At 36.9% G+C, this 23184-nt stretch overlaps 1 protein-coding gene across 5 annotated transcripts in view; it reads left to right on the top strand.

Moving 5' to 3' along the window:
* The window catches only part of LRRC49 (leucine rich repeat containing 49), a 150789-nt gene that overhangs the window by 108406 nt on the left and 19199 nt on the right, over nucleotides 1-23184 (top strand). For all 5 annotated transcript variants that reach the window (XM_040643037.1, XM_040643038.1, XM_008708526.2 and 2 more), the window contains 3 exons: nucleotides 9500-9737; nucleotides 17911-18096; nucleotides 20829-20938. In XM_040643037.1, the coding sequence (XP_040498971.1) occupies nucleotides 9500-9737; nucleotides 17911-18096; nucleotides 20829-20938 (534 nt within the window). The remainder of the gene's footprint in view (nucleotides 1-9499; nucleotides 9738-17910; nucleotides 18097-20828; nucleotides 20939-23184) is intronic.

The following is a 23184-nucleotide window of genomic DNA, read 5'->3' as shown; positions in this document are numbered from 1 at the left end:
GTTCACCAGGGACTCTTAGTAGAGTATCCAGACTGACTTCTTGAACTTGGAAGTCCTTATTTTATGCTTGAACCTTCCACACCATTTGACATAGTTGACAGTCTTCATCTGAAAAGCTCTTTGCACTGATTTTTCTGATAGCACATTCACCTGATTTTCCTTTTACTTATGTGGCTACTGTTTTGTTGTTGTTTTTTTTTTAAATAATATCTTGCTAGCTCCTTTTTGACCAAATCTCTAACTGTGTATTATGCTTTCTCAACTTACAAGATTTAGAAAGACTTTTTGCTATAACAGACAAGGATTCACTCACTCACTTCTTATCCCCGCAACGCTATATACCTAGAGTTCTTTTACTGATAACTTCTGTAATTTATTATAATTAAATCTCTGTTTCTTGTTCCATGTGCTATAGATAGTAGCTTTCAAGTTTGCATTGTGCAAGATGAATCTACCCTTTACTTGTCCCACTTTTTTGCATTGCAACTTTCTATGAGCTATGTTTTTTTAGTTTCCCTTGTGATTTCTTCCTTGACCCATTGTTTAAGAGTTTATTAATTTCCATACATTTGTGAATTTTCCAGATTTCTCTCTGTTATTGATTTTTAGTTTTATTCCATTGTTTCCAGAGATGTTTTATGTGAGGCTTGTTTTGTGGCTTAACATGTAGTCTATTATGAAAGTGTTCCATGCCCACTTGAGAAGAACATACATTCTAATGTCTCTGGGTAGAGTCTTCTATGTATGTTAGATCGAGTTGATGTATAGTGCTCTTGAAGTCCTCTGTTTCCTTAGAGATTTTTCTGCCTAGTTCTACCCATTATTGCAAATAGGGTATTGAAATCCCCAACTATGATTGCAGAACTATTGCTCCCTTCTGTCACTTCTTGCTTTATGTGTTTTGGATGTTCAGTGCAATATGTTTATAATTGTCACACCTTCCTGATGGATTGACTCTTTCATCGATATATATACATTGTAACACTTTTTGACATGATGTCTCTTTTGTCTGATATTAGCAGCCAGCCACTCAAGCTCTTTTGGTTATCATTTGCATGTAATATCTTTTTCCATCTTTCCAATTTCAATCTGTCTGTGTCTTTTAATCTTGTAGACAGCATATAGTTCAGTCTTGTTTTCTTAATCCATTCAGCTAATAACCACCTTTTAGTTGGAGAATTTAATCGATCAAATCCTGATAAGAAAGCACTTAATTCTGTCATTTTGCTCTTTGATTTCTGTCATATATCTTTTTTGTTCCTCAATTCCTCCACTACTTTTTTTATGTTCAAGGACTTTTTAGTGTGCCATTGTGATTCTCTTCTCATTCCTTTTACTGCATGTATTTCTTAGCTATTGTCTCAGTTGTTACCCTGGGGATTGCAGTTAACATCTTAATTAATAACAATTTAGTTTGCATTAATACCAACTTAGTTGCAATAATATATAAAAACTTTGTTCCTATATAGTTTCACTCTGTTTATGTTATTATTGTCACAAATTTCATCTTTATACATTAAGTGCACATTAACATAGATTTATAATTATTTTATGAATTTGTCTATTAAATCATATATAGAGAAAGAAGATTTACCAGCCAAAAATACAGTTATACTGTCTTTTATATTTACGTATGTAATTGCTTTTCCTGGTATTCTTTATTTCTTCATATGGCTTTGAGTTACTGTCTAGTGTCCTTTTATTTCAATTTAGGTGACTAGCATTTCTTGTAGGGCAAGTGTACTAGCAATGAATTCTCACAGCTTTTGTTTATCTGGGGCTGTCTTACTTTCTCCATTTCAAAGTGCAGCTTTGCTGGATATAGAATTCTTGGTTGAAAGTTTTTTCTTTCAGCACTATAAATATGGCATCCCACTGCCTTCTGCCCTCCATGGTTTCTGATGAGAAATTGGCTGTTAATTTTGAGGGTCCCTTGACCAGTCACGTCTCTCTTGCTGTTTCAAGAGTCTCCCTTTGTCTTTGCCTTTCAACTATTGGAGATGAGTGCTTACAAAAGAACTTAACAAAGCCCTTATTCCCCCAACCATCTCCTTCCTCAGCCTCTTTTCTTTGCCTCAGGCTTTTTGCTCTGTCTGTTGTTTGCCACGTGTGGTGCACCTAAATACACTTTCATGTTTAAGTGTTCTCAACAAATGCCACCTAGGAAGCCACCGCTGCCCAGGGAAAGTTCTGAGACAGATGAAACAAAGGCAAGCTCTTTAGTTGATCCTTCAGGGAACCACTAGACAGGTCAAAACACGCAACCCCAAGTTTTTGAGAGCAAAGTATGTATTGCTGTTTCTGGTACCAGCAACCTGCACAAAGAATATGGGCTCCCATCTTCAACACCGCCGCTGAGTTGGGGAGTAGGGCATGTTAACAGGGTAAGTTACAATTCACAGAACTCTCTTACTGAAATTTGGCATGGTTTTTCTTTGTTACACATTTCTCTGGTGGTTGTAAATTTTTTGTTAGATGCCAGAGTTCTGAAAAAGTTGATTCTGACAGCTTTTGCTAGGATATTTGTCGCTTTTGTGAAGGAGAGGAGTTTTAGAGTTCTACTGCTTTCTCTCATTTGGGACCCCAGTTTTGCTATATTCTATGAGCTATACTTTTACATTTCAATTTTAATATTATTTATATCTGTTCTATAACCATAACGTTGTCAACTGGTAGTCTCTAAAGGTTGAAAACCAGTAGCAGTGTTTACGTTGCTGTGCTTATGCAACTGTCTTTTACTTGAGCATTAAGTAGTGTACTGTGATTACGTCTCATTTTCTGCTTCCTAAACCATTCAAGGAAAATACTCTTAGCATCAAATTCAGATGGCCCCCTCCTCATCACACTTCAAAACATGTTCAAAACCATACCACACTTTAGTTTGCTTCCCACTTGAGCCACGCTTTTCTTACATGGTTTGTTTTTATCTGGAGTTTCTGATTGCCTGTCTTTTATTCTTGTTGTTGTTATTATTATTATTTATTAAACAAAGAAATGTGTGCTGCCTTTACTACATTCCAGTTTCTTTGAACTTCTTGTTTATCTGTTGAATAGGGTTTACTCTTCTTGAAGCCTGCTCTCTCCCTGACCTTATAAACTTCCTTTTGGACCATTGTTTACAGTTTATTATTTTACATCATATTACTAGTAGCCTTTTCTTGCCTTATGTATCTTTCTGATATCCTCAAGTACTTCTGTCCTCTCAACCTCTAGATAGTAGAGTTACTCAGATTTTAGTGCTGAGCCTTCTTTTCACTCTCTGCTTTCCCCTAAGCAATCTCATAATGTCTTTGCCTTTAAATAACATTTGTATTTTGAAGATACCCAATATATATATACCTTCTCTTTTATGGTTCATCCATTTGGATTGTATTTAAGAAAAATCAATCCTTTACTACATTGAGATTATAACAATATCCTCCCATTTTGTCTTCCTAAAGGTTTTAAATTTGACTTTTCATATTTTAGTTTTTATTACACTTGGAATTGATTTGTAAGTTTGAGATTGAGGTCTGATTTGTTTGTTTTTCTCATATGGGAATAACCAATTGCCCCAGTGCTCCATATTGCGTATTCTTTCCTTCTCCCACTGATCCACAATGCCACTTGGCCTGACTGTTTTATTGACAGTGGGAGAAGTAGGTGGTAGGGCCCTTTTACAGATCTTCAGTTAAAGCCCCTGTATTCAGTCTTACTTCTACTCCCATCTTCTATCATATCTACTGTTCTTTCCTTTCCAAAAGCCCTCCTGGGCAGTCTGGCTGTCATCTTTGTTCTTGTCCCCAGTGCATATGCCAAGCAATAACTTCCTTTGTTTTTCTTCGTCATTCAACATTCTTTACTTTCCAGCTTCCAGAAGTTTTCTAAACTTACAGCAGATTGTCCCTCCCCCACCCCCAACTGTTGTACTACTCGTGGGTTTACATCAGTCCAGTTACTTTAATGGGGTTTTAGAGGGAGATTTCAAGCACATGTGTTCAGTCTTTGTGCTAGTTTATCTGAAAGTACACAGTGAAGTGTTTTAAGTTTTAGAAGGTGCGTTACTATATTCTCTGTCTTTAAAAATATAATTAAATTTCATCTTTCTAAATGATATAAGCCTGACTCTTTCTGAAAGTAGAGAGCTAGAGGGTCACAAAGTCCCTTCCTTAGGGTTCCAATTTGTTTTTTAATACTGCATAAGTTTTTCCATTTTTAACAATCCCATTTATAGTCTTAAGTTTTTCATAATGCCAAAAAAGTGGCTAATTCTTGTGTTAGAGTGTCTGTGACCTTTGGCTTATGGGTGTGTAACTAAATGCCTGGAAACAAGTACCCATGAAAAAATTATAGGCACATAAAGAGAAGAAATTCTGTAAAACTTTGGTATATCCCATTAATGATTTCACTGTTCACTGTACTTGGGACAGCTCTACAGTAAAGTGACATATTGCAGGTTTCTTTCCTCTGCCAGAAATGGGAAAGTACTTGGTGTAATGTTTTCTTTGCTTACATTGGATGCATGCAGTGAAGCTGGTTTATTTTTGGTCATTTCCTGTCTATGAAGACTGTGGTACTTTAGCCAACACTACCATAATAAAATATAATGCATAAAATGAATTTCCACACCTACGAATGTTGTAATAGAAATTCATAAAATACATTATTATAGGAATCAGCACCACTTATTCATCGGGAAAAGAATCTTCCGAAATATTTTAAGTCTTTCTGTTCTAGCCTGTTATAGAAAGCCTACAGATTTTTAAAAACACACCAAAAAACCCCATAATCCTCTGAAATATTGTCTTTTTTTTTCCATTTAGGCGTTTAAGAGTATATTCTTTTTTTCAGCCTGGCTTTCAGGGACTTGTTACTTTATTGCATTAAATTAATTACTCTGTCTTTTCTTAGAGTTCTATACTAATCAAGAAGGCATAGAATATTTTTCTGACCCATTCTGTATAAAGATCAAATTGATTAAATGAACATTTGTACTTGTAATTAACCACTTGATTGTGAAGATCTTGAAGAGAATTCCTATTTGATGGCAGATATTTGAGGTGGGAAATATACATGAAATGTATTGGGCTTCATGGGAAAACAAATTTTAAAACATGGATCCTCCATAGAAGAATGCCACATTTCTTAGAGTTGTTAATTTAGACTAGACAGGGGCTGAAAACTAGACCACTTGACCCAGTCGCCTATTATAAAAATTTGAGCCACATTTGGTTCTTTCTTCTCCTTTATTCCCCAATATCAGTCACTAAGTTCTGCTTTTATTTTTTCTTTAACATGTTATATCTATGTTCTCTTCTTTTATTAATAATAGTCACTAAATTGTATTGAGCTGACCATGAGATATGGTTCCGAATATTTCTAGTCTATAACAACTTCGAAAAAATATGTATTATAATCACCATTTACGTACAAGGAACCAAAACTACAAAGAAACTAAATCACTTGCTCCCTGAGTCCTCTGTTTATCAGTGGCAATCTGGGATTTGAACTAGGGTCTGTCTGGTGTTCTTGCCAACTCCATTTCTACTACCATGACCTCCTTTCTGTTATGCCCTTATATGATCTAGTCGACACCATAGCACTGCTTTTCCTATTAATGTCCCTCCATCCAGCCTCTCCCTGCTACATCTTCCACAAAGTTGGCCAATTTATCTCTCCGAGGTAGATCCTTAAGGATCAAGAAATGCCTTGCTCGTCTTTGTAACCAGCACCAGCACCTCGCTCCACGCATGGTGCATTGGAGGTGCTTAAGAATGTGCATCAAATATGGTCCTGTTACCTTTTTATTTTGCTCTTTTATTATTTTTTCTGCCCTTCAACCTTCTAGGATAAAATCTAACTTTTCAGCTTCATCTTCAGCTACGACTCTTCCATGTGTTTCAGTGTTTTAGCCATATTGAAATTGTTCTTAACTGAATATGTTATATGTAATTAGGCTTCTATGCCTTTCTTCATTTAGTTTTTCTTACCTGAAGTGTGCTTCCTCCTTCTACTTCTGGTGAAATTCTACTGTTCATCTTTCAAGGATCAGTTCAAATGCTGCCTCCTTTTGAAAACTGACTTCTCCCCGCTAGAAGAATTCCTTCCTCTGTATTCTCATAGCATATCATTTAAGTACTCATTATATGAAAATGAGCACATTGTATTACCATTAATATATATATATTTGTCTTGTTCTCTACCCTCCATCCATATTGGGAGCTCTTTATTGGGAGCAAGTAAGTCTTAATTTATCTTTATATCCCCAGCACCTATCCTAACACCCAACACATACTAAGCTCTACAGATAAACCTATTTGTTTAAGAGAGGTTGAGGTCATTTCAGTTTAATTATATTTCATGTGTTTATTAAATTAATTGCAGAGTATGATTAGAGCAGTTATATTTATGAGACTATAGCCCTATAAAAGTGAGGAAAAGGTTTGATATACTCAACACTTGCACGTGATCTCTACACTGACTGTCCTTATCAATACAGGTGGGTTAATTGCCTATGCCAGAATCCTTAGCAGTGCCCTGTATATAATGGGCTTTCAGCAAATGTTTGCTGAATAAATGAACAAATGAAATAATATGTAGGTATGAATGAGTACAAAATTGTGGACACACCAACCAAGCATACACGGAAGACTGGAGGGACAATGCCCAACATACAAGCATTTTTAGCAAACTTTCCAAGTAATTTTTTGTGCAAATCAGAGCATACCTTCCCCCAAGAACAGGTTCCTCTACTCTATATTGGCCAGAGTTTGAGGCAAAACTCAAGCCTCATTCAGAAAACAACTGATATGGGTTAGCTGTTGTGTGACCTGTTTAACAGGGACTACATTTCCTGTTGAGAAAGACGAACCTTTCTATAGCCCAGAAAACTCACCATTCGTTTTTTACAGAATGCCCCTGTGAAATCTATGTAAGTTAGAAACTACTTCTGCTTTCTTTTGTAGCCATATTACTATTTTGCCGAGTGTAGACTTACTTATTATTTCACTTGTTTTCCCAATAGTTTGCTTGACAAACCTTTATACAAAATAAATAATCCCTTTCTGATGAAAGGCCTTTTATCTTGGAGTTTATATTCTTTAACTTTTAATCATATGGAAAAGAAAAAGAAAGGTAAGACACTTCCAAAAGATTTATTCATAGCTCTGATTTCCCATCGTTTCTACATTAAAATGAACTTGGTTTGCTGGGTATCGTGGCCATTAGGCATCACTACATCAACTAGCTAGGTTTTTTTTTCCTTGCCTTGACCTTATTTCTTCATTATCTGCCTTTGCCTCACCTGAGAAGACCTTGCTAAGCCTTACAGTCTGTATCTGTATCACTGATTCTGCCCCTTTGCTCAAACCACAGCTTATACTTTGAACATCCTTCTTAAGATTCAATAGACAGTCATTAAAAACTTCGTCATTGTCTCACTTCATTAATTCATTCAAGAAATATTTACTGAGGGGCGCCTGGGTGGCACAGCGGTTAAGCGTCTGCCTTCAGCTCAGGGCGTGATCCCGGCGTTGAGGGATCGAGCCCCACATCAGGCTCCTCCGCTATGAGCCTGCTTCTTCCTCTCCCACTCCCCCTGCTTGTGTTCCCTCTCTCGCTGGCTGTCTCTATCTCTGTCGAATAAATAAATAAAATCTTTAAAAAAAAAAAAAAGAAATATTTACTGAACACAGCATGTGCTAGGAGCTGTGCTAGGTGCCGCATCTACTAAGGTGACGAAGTCGGAGCGCTCAAGGATCACAGCGTTTTGGTAAGAGAGACAGACAAGCAGGTAATTGCCACGCAGTGCAGTAAGTGCTGTAACAGGGGTGTGCGCTCTTTCCAGCAAGCCTTCTGTATTGTAGTGGCAGTGAAATAGAACTCGTATCCTGTATCTTATTCCAGAAATGACTGTCTGCTTTACATAGCTCAACACAAAGCTGGCACACAAAGTACAATACAAGGAACTCTTAATTCTGTCTTATTTTTGTTCTGTTATCAGCCTTTACCTTTATAGGATTATAGGTTATTCAAATACTACTGCTCGTTGAATGTCTAACTACTGTCATATAATAATCATTGTCTTAAGCGCGAGTCTGGCAGAAATAAAAAGACTCTTTGTATTTTCTTGGTTGCATATTCACTTCAAATTGACCGTTATTACCTAGCTTGTTACTTTACACATAGATGCGTTACAGGTTAACCAGTGCCTCTGAGAGAAATGCACGTAAGTCCAGTAAAACATAATAGAACAATGAGGCAATGGCGTGTCGGTCTTCTCCTCCAGTATCGTCATTATAAAAAATCTGAAGCTCTTTAATAATTCGTTTATTCAACATACATTGCGAAAAGCCCATCATTACCAGGCCCCAGAGCCCCAAAGATGAGAAAATATAGCCTCTAGCCTCAAGGAATTCACTGATAGAGAAGGCAAATTGTATGTTATGATATAGTAAGAGAAGTGAAATATTGGAGGAGTATATAGAAGTTCATAGGAGCACGAAAGAAGGCAAAGTACTAATATTAGTAAAGGCAAATAAATACTGCTAGAAAGCAAAAATAGCAGAACAAAAACATAAAGAACAAAAGCCAAGCCTTGTTTGAATTTTGAGATTGGGTAAAATAAATAGTTATGTCTCTATTCACAAATCAGAAAATTCGAGTTGGATTGAGCTATTTCTTTTCTTTTCTGGCTATCATTAGGGTACCTTTTGCAGAAAATGTGGCCCCTACTTTGGAAATAGTAACAATTATCATTTTCAGTAAAGTATGTGAAGTGATTTTGTGTATATTATATATGTATATGTGTGTGTATATGTATACATATGTAGAGACAGATTTTAAATAGTGAATTATTTTTCATCATCTTAAGTTTCAAAATGGGGAAGAAATCTTCATTAATTTCACTGCTTGTAACTGTAGTATGCAATTGCAAAAGGTCCGACAACATTGAGGTATTCAAAAAACAGGAAGTCAAAGTTACCCCTTAATCTAGCTTCTGAGAGGTAAACTATTGTTAACAGTAATTACGTGTCTTCCCACGTGTTTTATAAATATATTTTTGTATTATATGGTTCTTAATATAGAAATAGTGTTCTGGAAAATGCAGGGTTTTTTTCTGCTAGACAGTGGGATACTTTATAGATTAGGAAAACATATTTGTGCTAACATGAAAAGATATCCAAAAAAAAGAAGATATCCATGATATACTAAATCAATTGTTTTAAAACTAAATAAGATATCAATTACCTTTAATTGGTATAAATAATTTGGGTTTAAAGTGGTATTTTTTTGTTCACATGTGCCTCTTTTTTAATTAACATTAAAAACATTAAAAAACTAGAAGAATACAAAACTTCCCAATATTCTGTTGAAATTTAATCTTTGGTGCTCTGGGTTTAATTATTGAAACAAAAAATGGATATAAAATTTCAAATACCTTTGCCAACAGGTTTTTATTGTCTCTTATTTACTTTTCATGATAAGACTTTCATTTAAAATTGTATGTTGCATTTTCCAGGTCTCTGGACTCAGGACTCACCAGTGCTTTACAAGGTTTATCTGTCACAGACACACACCTTGTTGAAGTGGATGGGGACACACTTTCCCTGTATGGTTCAGGAGCACTGGAATCTCTAGATCGGAACTGGAGTGTTCAAACAGCAGGAATGGTGACAACAGTGTCCTTCACCTTCATAGAATTTGATGAAATCGTCCAAGTGCTTCCCAAATTGAAGATTAAATTTCCTAATTCTCTGGTAAACATTTCCTTGTAGTAGTATATTGGAATTATTCTCAGTCGTGACGTGCGTATTCAGGCCGAAGACCTGTTTTCACTTTTATTTATGCAGTTTCTATCTGGCCGGGAAACTAAGTTTTTGTGTTGATTTTCCGGATCTGGGATTTAAATTAGTATTCATAAATGGCTTTGCAGTTTGCTGTTAATATTAGAAATTATCTCTCTATAAAATGATTCTTTATGGAGTATAAAGAACTAATATAATTTTATTCAAATTATGTATTTCTACTTTATAAAGCATTCATCAGGACCTCACCTAATCCTATATTATGTATTCATTTATCCTACCCAGTATTAATGGGACATGTACATTTATATATAATTTTTATAGTAGTCCCCTAACAACATCTAAAATACTTTGAGTAGCTCATTTAAAATTAGTTCGAGAAGGGGAAATGGTGGAATAGGAAGATCCTAAGTTCACCTCATTCTGTGGCTACAGCTATGTAACACCCACATCAATGTAATAACCCAGAAAATGACCCGAAGATTGGCAGAACAGACTGTCCGTGGCTAAATGTAAAAAAGAGGCCACATTGAAGAGGGTAGGGAGGGCAGAGATAGGTTGGAAGATAAACAGACCTGCGGAACTGTCCACAGGAGAGGAGAGGAGCAGACCCCATGTCAGGCATCCCAGGCATGGGGACGTGCACTGGGAAGATGAATCCCTATAACATTTGGCTTTGAAAACCAGAGGAGCCTAACTCCATGAATTCTTACAATCAGTGGGGCTTAACACCTGGAAATTTAAAAATAAGTGAACTCGGCTCTGGGAGAAGAGGAAACTGAGTTTCCACCCTTAAAGAAATAGCACAACAAACCTCTCCACTGACGTACAGTATAGAAACAGCAGTTTAAAAAATACCTGGGATATATGGGAAGGAGATTTATTTACTGGTCTCAGAGCAAGTGGTGGAGGGGCAGAGATCTTTTGGAGCCCTTTCCAAGAGCAAAAGAGCTGGCAGGTGCCATTTCCCTCTCCCACTCCACAGCCTAGGTACACAGACACCTGCAGGAGCTAGCACAACACTAACACTATCCACATAGATTGTGAGCGGCATGCCCCATCCCTGCACACTCCTGTGAACATGCCCCCTCCATCCTGGCCTGGGCAGGAGGTTTCCTGAGTGTCAGCAGGTCCCTTCCTGCAGTGGATGGATGCAGACCTTGCTGGCACCATGAGCTCTGTACCCGCACTCTCCTATGGGACCTGCCCCTTCTAATCTACCCTTGACCAGAGCCCATCCAAAGCAGTGCCGCAAGCCTGGTACTATGCAAGCAGCCCCCAAAGGGGCCAACACCACTCCAAAATGACTCCTGCCCTGGGCAGAGGGGAAGATAACCGTACACACAAGTCTGACTGTGACACCAGCAATGGGCTGGAGGCAGATAACGGGTCTGACTGCAGGCCTCACCCACCAATGAAAGCTTCTCAGGGGACAGCACAGGGAAAGTGCCCTGCAGTTCAGTGCTACTGCATCTCTGGCAAGCGCCTGGTCTGACTCAACTCAAGCCCACTAACAACACAGGGACCAAACCCTGCCCATAACAGACAGAGAGAGCCATTGCAGATGACTGGACTGAAGGCAAACACAGCTTAGCCACAATAGTAGGGCACACGCAACACACATAAGAGACACCACTGAAGCACTGGGTTCCGGTAAACAGGGGGCACTGCTCTGCAAGGGCACTACAGGACCTCTCCTTAAGGCTGCTATTTTCAAGAGCAGGAGATGAGCTGACTTTTTCAACACACAGAAACAGACACAGGGAGTTAGACAGAATAGGAAACAGAGAAATATGTCCCAAATGAAAGAACAGGACAAAATCACAAGAGAGCTAAATGAAATGGAGATAAGTAACGTATCTGATAGAGAATTTAAAGTAATGGTCATAAAGATACTCACTGGGCTTGAGAAAAGAGTGGAGGACCTCAGTGAGACCCTCAACAAAGAGGCAAAAAACATAAAAAAAAAAAAAAAGAACCAATCAGAGATGAAGAACTCAGTAATTGAAATTAAAAATACACTAAATGGAATAAATGGTAGGCCAGAAGAACCAGAAGAACAGATCTGCAATCTGGAGGACAGAGTAAGGGAAAGCAATCAGTCTGAACAGGGGAGAGAAAAATAATAATAAAAAATGGAAATAGACTAAGGGAACTCAGCAACACCATCAAGCATAATAACATTCACACAGTGGGGACCCCAGAAGAGGAAGAGAGAGAAAAGGGGGCAGAAAATTTATTTGAAGAAATAATAGCTGAAAACTTCCCAAATCTGGGGGGAAAACCAGAAATCCAGATTCAGGAGGCATAGAGAGCCCACAACAAAATCAACCCTAGGAGGTCCACACCAAGACACATAGTAATTAAAATGGCAAAAAGTAGTGGTAAAGAGAGAAGTTTGAAAGCAGCAAGAGAAGAGAAAACAATTACATACAAGGGATACCAGCTGATTTTTTTCAGTAGAAACTTTGCAAGGGCAGAAAGGAGTGGCATGATAAATTCAAAGTGCTGAAAGAAAAAAACCTGCAACCAAGAATGATCTATTCAGCAAGGCTATCATTCAGAATAGAAAGAGAGATAAATAAATTCCCAGACAAACAAAAATTAAAAGAATTCATCACCACTAAACCAGCCGTTCAGGAAATGTTAAAGGGGACTCTGAGTGGAAAGGAAAGACAATAAGCAGGAGTAAGAAAAGTAGGAAGCACAAAAGCAGTAAAATTAAGTATATCCATAAAAATCAGTCAAAGACTCCAAAAAAGGATATGAAGTATGACCCAATATACCTAAAATGTGGAGGGGAGAGGAGTAAAATTTTAGTGCTTTTATAATGAGTTCAAACTTAATAGAGACTGCTATGTGCATAAGATATTATATATAAATCTAATGGTAATCACATAACAAAAACCAGTAATAGATATGCAAAAAATAGAAAGAAATCCAAGTATATCACTAAAGAAAATCAGCAAACCATGAGAGATGAAAGCAAGAGAAGAAAGGAACAGGAAGAACTACTAAAACAAACATAAAACATGCAACAAAATAAGTACTACCCATCAATAATTACTTTGAATGGGAATGGACTGTGCTCCAATTGAAAGACATAGGGTGATGGAATGGATAAAAAAGAAAGACCCATCTGTATGCTGCCAACAAGAGATTCTTTTCAGACCTAAAGATACCTGCAGATTGAAAGTGAAGGGATGGAAAAACATTTATCATGCGAATGAAAGTGAAAAGAAAGCTGGGATAACAATGCTTATATCAGACAAAATAGACATTAAAACAAAGACTGTAACAAAAGGCAGAGACACTATATAATAATAAAGGGAACAATCCAACAAAAGATGTTAACAGTTGTAAATATTTATGCACCCGACATGGGAGCACCCAAATACATAAAACAGCTAAAAACAAACATAAAGGAAGTAATCAATAGTAGTACAATAATAGTAGGGGATTTTACACCCCATTTACATCAATCGATAGATCGTCCAAATGGAAAATCATCAAGGCTTGGAAGGACACGTTGGACCAGATGGTTCTAACAGATATATTCAGAACATTCCATCCTAAAGCACAGAATACACATTCTTTTCAAGTGCACATGGAACATTCTCTGGAATAGATCATGTATTAGGCCACAAAACAAGTCTCAACACATTCAAAGAAACTGAAGTCATATCATGCATTTTCTCTGACCACAACACTGTGAAACTAGAAATCAACCACAAGAAAAAATCAGGAAAAGACACAAATACATGGAGGTTAAATAACATGTTACTAAACAATGAATGGGTCAACCAAGAAATCAAAGAGGAAATAAAAAAAATACATGGGGACAAATGAAAATGAAAGCACAATGGTCCAAAATCTTTAGGGATGCAGTAAAAGCTGTTTCTTGAGGGAAGTTTAGAGCAGTACAGATCTACCTCAGGAAGGGAGAAAAATCTCAAACAACCTAATCTTACACCTAAAGGAGCTAAAAAAGAACAAACAAAACCCAAAATGAATAGAAGGAAGCAAATAATAAAGATTGGAGCAGACATAAGTGAAATAGAAATAAAAAACAGTAGAACAGATGAATGAAACAAGGAGCTTGTTCTTTGAAGAGATCAACAAAATTAATAAATGTTTAGCCAGATTCATGAGAGAGAGAGAGAGAGAACTCAAAATCAGAAATGAAAGAGGAGAAATAACAACTGAAACCACAGAAAGAACAAAGGATTACAAGAGAATATTATAAAAAATTATATGCCAACAAACTGGATAACCTAGGAGTAATTTACAAATTCCTAGAAACATATAAACTACCAAAACGGAATCAGGAAGAAATAGAAAATTTGAACAGACTGATTACCAGCAGCGAAATTGAATCAGTAATCAAAAGGTCCCAACAAACAAAAGTCCAGGATCAGACAGTTTCACAGGTGAATTCTACCAAACATTTGAAGGCAGATGGGGGAATGAACCATGAGAGACTATGGACTCTGGGAAACAAACTGAGGGTTTCAGAGGGGAGAGGGGTGGGGGAATGGGATAGGCTGGTGATGGGTAGTAAGGAGGGCACGTATTGCATGGTGCACTGGGTGTTATATGCAAGTAATGAATCATGGAACTTAACATCAAAAACTAGGGATGTACTGTTTAGTGACTAACATAATATAATAAAAAAATATTTAAAAAAATAAAATGTGAGAATCAGAAAAAAAAATAAAAACAAGTTAATACGTATTCTTCTCAAACTATTCCAAAAAATAGAAGAGGAAGGAAAGTTTCCAAATTCATTCTATGAAGCCAACATTATCCTGATACCAAAACCGGATAAATATATACAAAAAAAGAGAGCTACAGGCCAATATCTTTGATGAACATAGATGCAAAAGTCATCAACAAAACACTAGCAAACCAAATGCAGCAATACATTAAAAAAAAGTCATTCACCACGATCAAGTGGGATTTAATTCCAGGATTGCAGGGGTGATTTAGTATTCACAGATCAATCAACATGATTCATCACCTCAACAAGAGAGAGGTTAGAAATCACATGATCATTTCAATAGATAGAGATAAAGCATTTGACAAAGTGCAACATCCACTCATGATAAAAACCCTCAACAAAGTAGTTTTAGAGGGAACATACCTCAACATAATAAAGGCCATCTATGAAAACCTATAACTCACATCATACTCAATGGTGAAAAACTGAGAGCTTTTCCCCTAAGATCAGAAACAAGACCAGGATGTCCACTCTCACCACTTTTATTCACGAGTCCTGGAAGTCCTAGCCACCACAGTTAGACAGGAAAATAAATAAAAGGCATCCAGATTGGTAAGGAAGAAGTAAAACTTAAACTGTTTGCAGATGACATGATACTATACATAGAAAACCTAACAACAGACTCCACCAAAAACTACTAGAACTGATAAATGAATTCAGTAACGTTGCAGGATACAAAAGCAATATACAGAAATCCATTGCATTTCTATACACTAATAATGATATAGTGGAGAAATTAAGAAAACAATCCTATTTACAATGGCATCAAAAATAATAGAATATCTAGGAATAAATTTAACCAAGGAGGTGAAATACTTAGACTCTGAAAACTATAAATTTTCTTTCTTTCATGAAAGAAATTGAAGATGACACAAAGAAAGGCATTCCGTGCTCATGGATTGGAAGAAAAGTTAAAATGTCCATACTCCCCAAAGCAATCTACAGATTTAATGCAATCCCTATCAAAATACCACCAGCATTTTTCACAGAGCTAGAATAAACAATCCTAAAATTCGCATGAAACCATAAAAAAACCCAAATAGCTAAAGCACTCTTGAAAAAGAAGAACAAAACTGGAGGTATCACAATCCCAGATTTCAAGATAGACTACAAAGTTGTAGTAATCAAAACTGTGTGGTATTGGCACAAAAATACACACATAAATCAATGGAACAGAGTAGAGAGCATAGAAATAAACCCATGATTATATAGTTAATTAATCTTCGACAAAGGAGGCAAGAATATGCAATGAGAAAAAGACAGTCTTTTCAACAAATGTTGTTGGGAAAACTAGACAGTTACATGCAAAAGAATGAAACTGGACCACTTTCTTACACCATAAACAAAAATAAACCCAAAATGGATTAAGGACGTAAATGTGAGACCTGAAACCATAAAAATCCTGGAAGAGAAAAAAGGCAGTAACTTAATTCACATTGGCTGAAGCAACTTCTTTCTAGATAGGTCTTCTGAGGCAAGGCAAACAAAAGTAAAAATTATTGGGAATGCATAAAAATAAAAAGCTTCTGCACAAAAAAAGGAAACATTCATTGAAACTAAAAGGCACCTACTGAATGGGAGAAGATATTTGCAAATGACATCCAGTAAAGGGTCAGTGTCCAAAATGTATAAGGAATGTATACAACTCAACCCCAGATGCACAAATAATCTAATTAAAAATGGGCAGAAGACACGAACAGACATTTCTCCAAAGGCAAACAGATAGCCCACAGGCATATGAAAAGATGTTCAACATCACTCATCATCAGGGAAATACAAATCAAAAACACAATGAGATATCACCTCACACGTGTCAGAGTGGCTAAAATTAAAAAGACAAGAAACAAAGGTGTTGGCTAGGATGTGGGAAAAAAGGAATGAACCCTTGCATGCTGTTGGTGGGAATGCAAACTGTTGCGGCCACTGTGGGAGGAAGTATGGAGATTTCTCCAAAAATTAAAAATAAAACCACTCTACGATCTAGTAATTGCACTACTAGGTATTTACTCAAAGAATATGAAAAGACTAATTTGAAAAGATATATGCACTCCTATATTTATTGCAGCATTATTTATAATAGCCATACTATGGAAGCAGCCCAAGTGTCCATCCACAGATGAATGGATAAAGAAGATGTGAGTCCACAGATGAATGGATATGTGTGTGTGTGTGTGTGTGTGTGTGTGTGTGTGTGTGTGTGTGAAAGAGAGAGAGAGAGAGAGAGATGGCAAGATTTCATTCTTTTTATGGCTGAATAATATTCCACTGTGTGTGTGTGTGTATATATATATATATATATATGGATATATGTGATATATATAAAGGAAAAAAGGGGCAAATCAAAAAACAGACTCTTAACTATAGAGAACACACTGATGGTTACCAGAGGGGAGGTGGCGGGGGAGTTGGTGAGTGAAATAGGCGAAGGGGATTAAGAGTCCCCTTACTGTGATGAGCACTGAGTAATGTATAGAATTGTTGAATCACTGAGTAGTACACCTGAAACTAATATAATACTGTATGTTAACTATACAGGAATTAAAATTTTTTAAAAATAAGGTTGAGAAATTAGCTTTTTCCAGTTTTTCCAATTTGCTGTTTGTGGTACCATTATATTACTTATTAGTATGTATTTGCAGAAACTGTGAGTTCTCCCTTGAGTTTTTATTATTGTTGTGTTTTTCTCTGTTAGCCGAGTGATTTCCTTCACCTGCCCTCTTATAGTTCTTTCTCTTTTTGCTACATCATCCTCCCTAAAGAAGATAGAAATGGAGACAATATGTTCAGAAAAGAGCATCCAATTTCACAGAAAGAACACTTACATTAGCATTTCAGTTTCAGTGATTTTCTTTTCCCATGGCGAGTTTAACTAGCCTGAATAGCAATTGGCAAGATACAGGTGGTAATGACTAATTAGTTCTTCTCAGAACCATTGTGAGCCCTGTATTTATAAAGCTTTGGAAGTTTTATTTCTCATCTTTCCTTTGTAGATTTAATTTCAGTTTAAAGCATATGAAATTATTGTAATGCCTAAAAGTCTGAATTATTGTATATTTATTTAATTTTAAGGATCTTAGTTTGCTCATAAATGGGGGATATCTTTTGCAGATGGGAAATCACTTCGAATTCAATTCTGGGTGGATTAATGGATTCCATCCATGATGTATCAGATGGACTAAAATTATGTAAGTTTAGTAGATTCAGTTGATTTAAGGTGATTGAAAACATATTAGTTAGGCCTAAAGTTTACAGACTTCTTGGGGAATGATCAGTGAAGCTTTAATGTGAGTATTTTAAGATGCTTAAATTCAATGTTCAGCTCTTTTTTGTGCTTTATTACTGCAGCACCTGAAATTCAAGGAAACAAATCTTGTAATGCTGCAGCAATTTAATGCACTAGCGCAACTCCGCCGTGTCGACCAGTTGACAGTTGATCCTCAAGGAAATCCAGTTGTCAATTTTACACTCTGGAAATACTATGTACTGTTTAGGCTGAGCCATTTTAGTATGCAGAAAATAAACGGGACGGAGGTAAGCTTAAACTTAAGTCAACTGTAGAATTAAAATATTCCTTTTTAGGGGAAATAGTCATAAAAATGGTTAAGAATTTCAGGAACCATGGTAGAACTTTTGAGAAATATTGTGGGTTTTTCCCAAATCTTGACATTTACAATGTTAAAAAGCTAAAAGTCCATCAAAAATCTCTAAAGCACTAGACAGACTTTAAAAATAGCAATGAAATAATGGTGAATAGCAAATACTTTTACTGTTCTTTGTAAACATTCAGAGAAGTAAAAGGTTGATAGGATGACAGTTGAGGAAAAAAAGAACACTTATGTAGGTACTGTGATCTTTGTATTCTTCCAAGTGTTTTGCAGACTGCTGGACACATAAGAAGGATGGGGAAGTAGTACCCAAAGGTCAGCTGATAAGGGTCATGGTAGAGGAAGGCAGGAATAAAGTGAGAAAAAAAAGAGAATGTATGCAGGGAAAGAAGAATAATTTAAAAAAGAAAAGATGAGAAAGAGAAATAAGGAAGAAAGGTAAAAGAAGAGAAAATAAAAATGAGAAGAAAAGGTAATAAAACAAGCACTTATAAATGTCTGGACTGCTTTGTTAATAGTTTGTAACAGCTGCCAGTGGATTACCTGCACTGTGTAACTCACCCTGGAATATTATTAGTGAAAGGTTATTTTTCGGATTCAGTTTGCTAAGCCTGTCACAAGGGTAATCTTCCTGCTGTCCAAAGACCATGTTCTCTAAATGCTCTTTTGGAAGAAAAGAGAAACTATGCATCTTCCTCTCCTGTGGAATTCCTGCACTGAATTTAAATAATCCTCCAAAGAAAGAAGATCTCTAATATGCTGTTAGTATTATTACTATTATCTCTTAAAATTCAGAAGACCTCCTTATTGTAAAACGCGCTGTAATCAAGTTTGCCAGCATGGTGGTAATAGCCACTGTATTTCCCTGCAGCTGATGCACTGCAAGTGCTCTGAAAATCTAGCAGAGCGTTGAGACACTGGAGCTCTCTGCGTCAGTGTACAACAGCCAAGTGAAATTTGCATCAACCACGGTAGGCTCGTGACCACAGTATCAGCTGTCTGTTGAAGATGCAGGACAAATCTGGAACCTTCAGACTACTAATTTCTCCAGCTAGTTCCCAAGAGATTTGGTTCAGTCTTCTGTACTCTTGTGCGTTCTCTTGATACTTCCCAGAAAGGTTGTGAGTCATTGATCAGACCTAATAATTAGTCCCACAATTTTCCAAAGCTACCCTGGACTGGAAGTAGAATAGTTATTTTGGCTCTGGGTGAGTTTTCTCCTTCATTAATGGCCAAACTGTTGACCCCATTAACCTAAGTAGGATATTTACCCAGACATGGATCACTACTAGAGATGTGCTAATTATGGTAGAACCTTGAAATGGGAAGGAATGGTACAGTATAATTACATAAAATAGAGAAGAATTAGAAAGAACCAATATAACTTATTCTGAGATAAAGTTCCTAAAATGTCAATATCCAGGATATTTGACCCTTTATTAACAGCCTAAAATAAAGCTGCTTATCTCAACCTTGACAATATGTAGTTATGTTACACTATATACCTACTTTTCTTTGTATATGAGAGAGAATAATACCACTTGAGGTAGAATTAAATTTGAATTGTGAGCGTCGAGAAGAAAAGATGGAGTAGTGGCCTGCACTGGCCACTAGGTGACTATGTTAGACCAAATAACTTAGTTGTCGGCTAAAGGAAAGAATTGAGGGAACAGCAGCCTCCTAACTCTGAAGGTCTTAGGGCAAGTGTGAGGCCGCCCTGAGTCCTGTGTATAAGATGCTAGTGAACTATGGGTTTATTTTTTTGGAAAATGCCTGTGAAGTGTATTACAGCTAGTATTAATGAATTTTTTTAAGTTCCAAAATTTAACTCTACCAGGGTTTCTCAACCTCAGCTCTGTTGACACCTTGGGCCAGGTCATCCTTCGTTGTGGGGGCCGTCCTGTGCAATGACGGATGTTTAGCCGCATCCCTGGCCTCAACCCACTAGGCTCTAGTAGCACCCCCATGCCAGTTGTGATGACCAAAAATGTCTTCAGACATTGTCAGATGTTCCCTAGGGGCCAAAATGGCCCCGGTTGGGAACCACTGATTATATAGACAAACGAACAGTATTTAAAATGCAAGCAACCGTTTCTTATATTAAAGAAAATATGCCCAGATAGTAATCCAAGTCCCACTTTCAGCTTTTAGTACCTTCTTGGTTAACATAGGAATAAGCCCTCACAGAGAATACCTGTGACAGTTGTTCCTTGTGGAGAGAAAGGTAGACATAATTTTAGAATGAACAGGAGTATCCTTGCTTATCTAATGTTCCATCTCTCAGAAAGGGACAATGTTATTCTCAATGTTATTGAGAATTTTCCCCCTAAATCAATATACTCCAAGAAATTACAGGCTTTCTGGAAAAAATTCATTAAGAATTTAAGTTGCCTCAAGTATAATTCTCAGGGAACATTGCTTTGAGTTAGAGCTAACTCCCCACCGCGGTCATCCTCCGTCACCATGAGCCACATTGGTACATCTTCATTTCAGTTAAGTTAGGGAAGAAAAGGATGTCAATGAGAACTCTCCTCTTACAGCCCAGGAGAAGGTACTTCCCTGGACTAAAGAAAATACGTTAGAAATTTCTTTGGAATTGTGTTAATTATATCAAGCTAGAGACTGTCATTTTGACCCCTCTCCGTTGCATCTCTTCAGGTGACGCAGAATGATATGATAATGGCTGAAAGGCTCTTTGGAATCCTAGCACATGTCGCATCTTCCGAGTTACCCCAGTACCGTCTGATTTCAATTCTGGGTGATGCCAGGTAATCTCTAATTTCTATCATTTTTATAGAATTTCTGTTGCACTAGGAAAAAGGGATAAATTTCACGCACCTCTTAACTGGCCTTGTGCGTCCCACAAACATGGATCCTAAATTTGTCTGTGGCTGGCGCTCTTCAAAGTGTTGGGGTATAAAAATATAAGACAAAATTCTTGCTCTTGTGTGGCTTATAAACTAATAATTTAAAAGATATATGTAAGCACTTAAGATGTAGACGCCTCCGATTTCAGAGAGGGCTGTGGGGTGTGGGGACCAGATGCACTCTGGAAGAACCTAAGGGAAAGCTTCACAGAAGAGGCAACATTTTGTCTATCTCCTCAGGAGTGAGAAGGAGTTTTTCAGGTAGAGGATATAGGGGAAAGAGATCTGCAAAGGTGCAAGGAATTGTAACAAGCTTGTATAATTGGAGCATAGGATAATTGTGAATAGTGACAGGAAATGAAGCTAGAAAGATTATGGTCTGATTTTGAAGAGCTTTGCAATCCATTCAAAACAAAACTGAATACTTGTGCTTTGTAATTAAGCACAACAATCATGTGATTAGATGTATATTCTAGAAAGGCTGCCATTTGAGCAGACAGAGATGGAAGGACTGGAGACTAATCAAGAGGCTCGGTATAGTCCAGGAGGGAGATTTTGAAGGCATCAACTAGGACAGTGAGAGTGGAGGAAAGGATAGTTTGATAAATACTTAGGAGAGGTGTACCTGACAGAACACACTGAGAAAATGTGCATGGATGCAAGGAGAAAAGTCGAGGATGCTGTCAGTCATGATTCAGTTACAGATAAGAGAATTCACTCTGGCTAGAATAAGCAGAAAACGACTGATACACAAGGAATTCGTTGTCTATAAAATCATCGGAAGGGGCAGGGAAGCAATCTGATGACTCCCAGAATGGTACCACAGAACCAGCCCAGCAAGGAAGCAGCCACCCCCGCTCAGGCAGCTGGCTGATCAGGACACTGTCATCCCAGTTGCAACCTCCAGGATCGTACCGCTTTCCCTACATGGGGGATCAGGAAGTTCCCCACTCCTGTCCCTGGAACTTGGTTGCAGAATTTACCATTACACGTTTGTAATTTGTACCCCAAAAAATGGTCATCTGTGTGCTACCTCTGCTTCCCCACTTGGCTCAGTTCTGATTTCAGATCCTACCCAAGTGTGTCTGATTGGTAGAATCTAAATCCCATAAAAAACCTATAGAATCACTTAAGAAAAAAAGTACCGAAGGAGGGACTGCTACAAAATGAACAGTGAGCGCAAGAAATAGGAAGCATTGAGTTCAAAAACTGATGGTGTGGAAGTAAGTAAAAATTAGAGGAAAAAAATGAAACAAGACAAAACCAGAGAGGGAGACAAACCGTAAGAGACTCTTGATCTTAGGAAACAAACTGAAGGTGGCAGGAGGGGAGGGGAGGGGTTGGAGGGAGAGGGTGGCTGGGTAATGGACACTGGGGAGGGTATGTGTTGTGGTGAGCGTTGGGTGTTATGCAAGACTGATGAATCACAGACCTGTACCCCTGAAACAAATAATACATTACATGTTAATTTTTTAAAATATGCTCATTAAGGAATTAAAAATTAAAATAATAATAAAAAGTAAAATACAAATCTAAAAAAATTATGGTTATCAAAAAATATTTAGTATTAAGTACAAAAAAAATTTAGTAACCCTGAAAATAAAAGTCCCAGAAATTCTTAAGGGAAAGGAAGTTAAATTTGCCTAAGTTTTTTTCCCCCTTGGGAGTAATAATAGGTACTAATTAGTACCAAAAGTTGATGGAAAAATACATGTTTAACTGTGTATATTAAAATTTTAAGGACTACCATTAAGAAGAAAAGCTAGATGTACAGATTCTAAATCACTAAAAAGAAAAATCTGGAGGGAGGAAAAAAGAAAAAGAAACATGTTAGTTATAATAAATATTAATAAATGGAATTCTCCTATTAATAGATAGTGGCTATCAGGGTTAAAAATTGAGTTACATGTTGTATTTGAAAAATACCCCTGAAGAAAGCAATATATAAAGTTTGAAAATAAAGGGATGAAAATACTTGGCAAGGAAATGCCATCAACAACAACAAACAAATCTGGGAATATTAATATTAGTGGTAATAGAATTGGTGGCACCAAAAGCTACAATCTACCAAAAAATATGATAATTATGAAACTTAATGTAACTAAACTCCTAAATATATTAACAAGTACAAGTATACATTGACAAAT

The sequence above is a fragment of the Ursus maritimus genome, unplaced genomic scaffold (assembly GCF_017311325.1).
Source record: "Ursus maritimus isolate PB19 unplaced genomic scaffold, ASM1731132v1 scaffold_27, whole genome shotgun sequence".
Taxonomy (NCBI): Eukaryota; Metazoa; Chordata; class Mammalia; order Carnivora; family Ursidae; genus Ursus; species Ursus maritimus.
The sequence above is the reverse complement of the archived record's forward strand: the minus strand, read 5'-3'. Positions and strand labels throughout refer to the sequence as shown.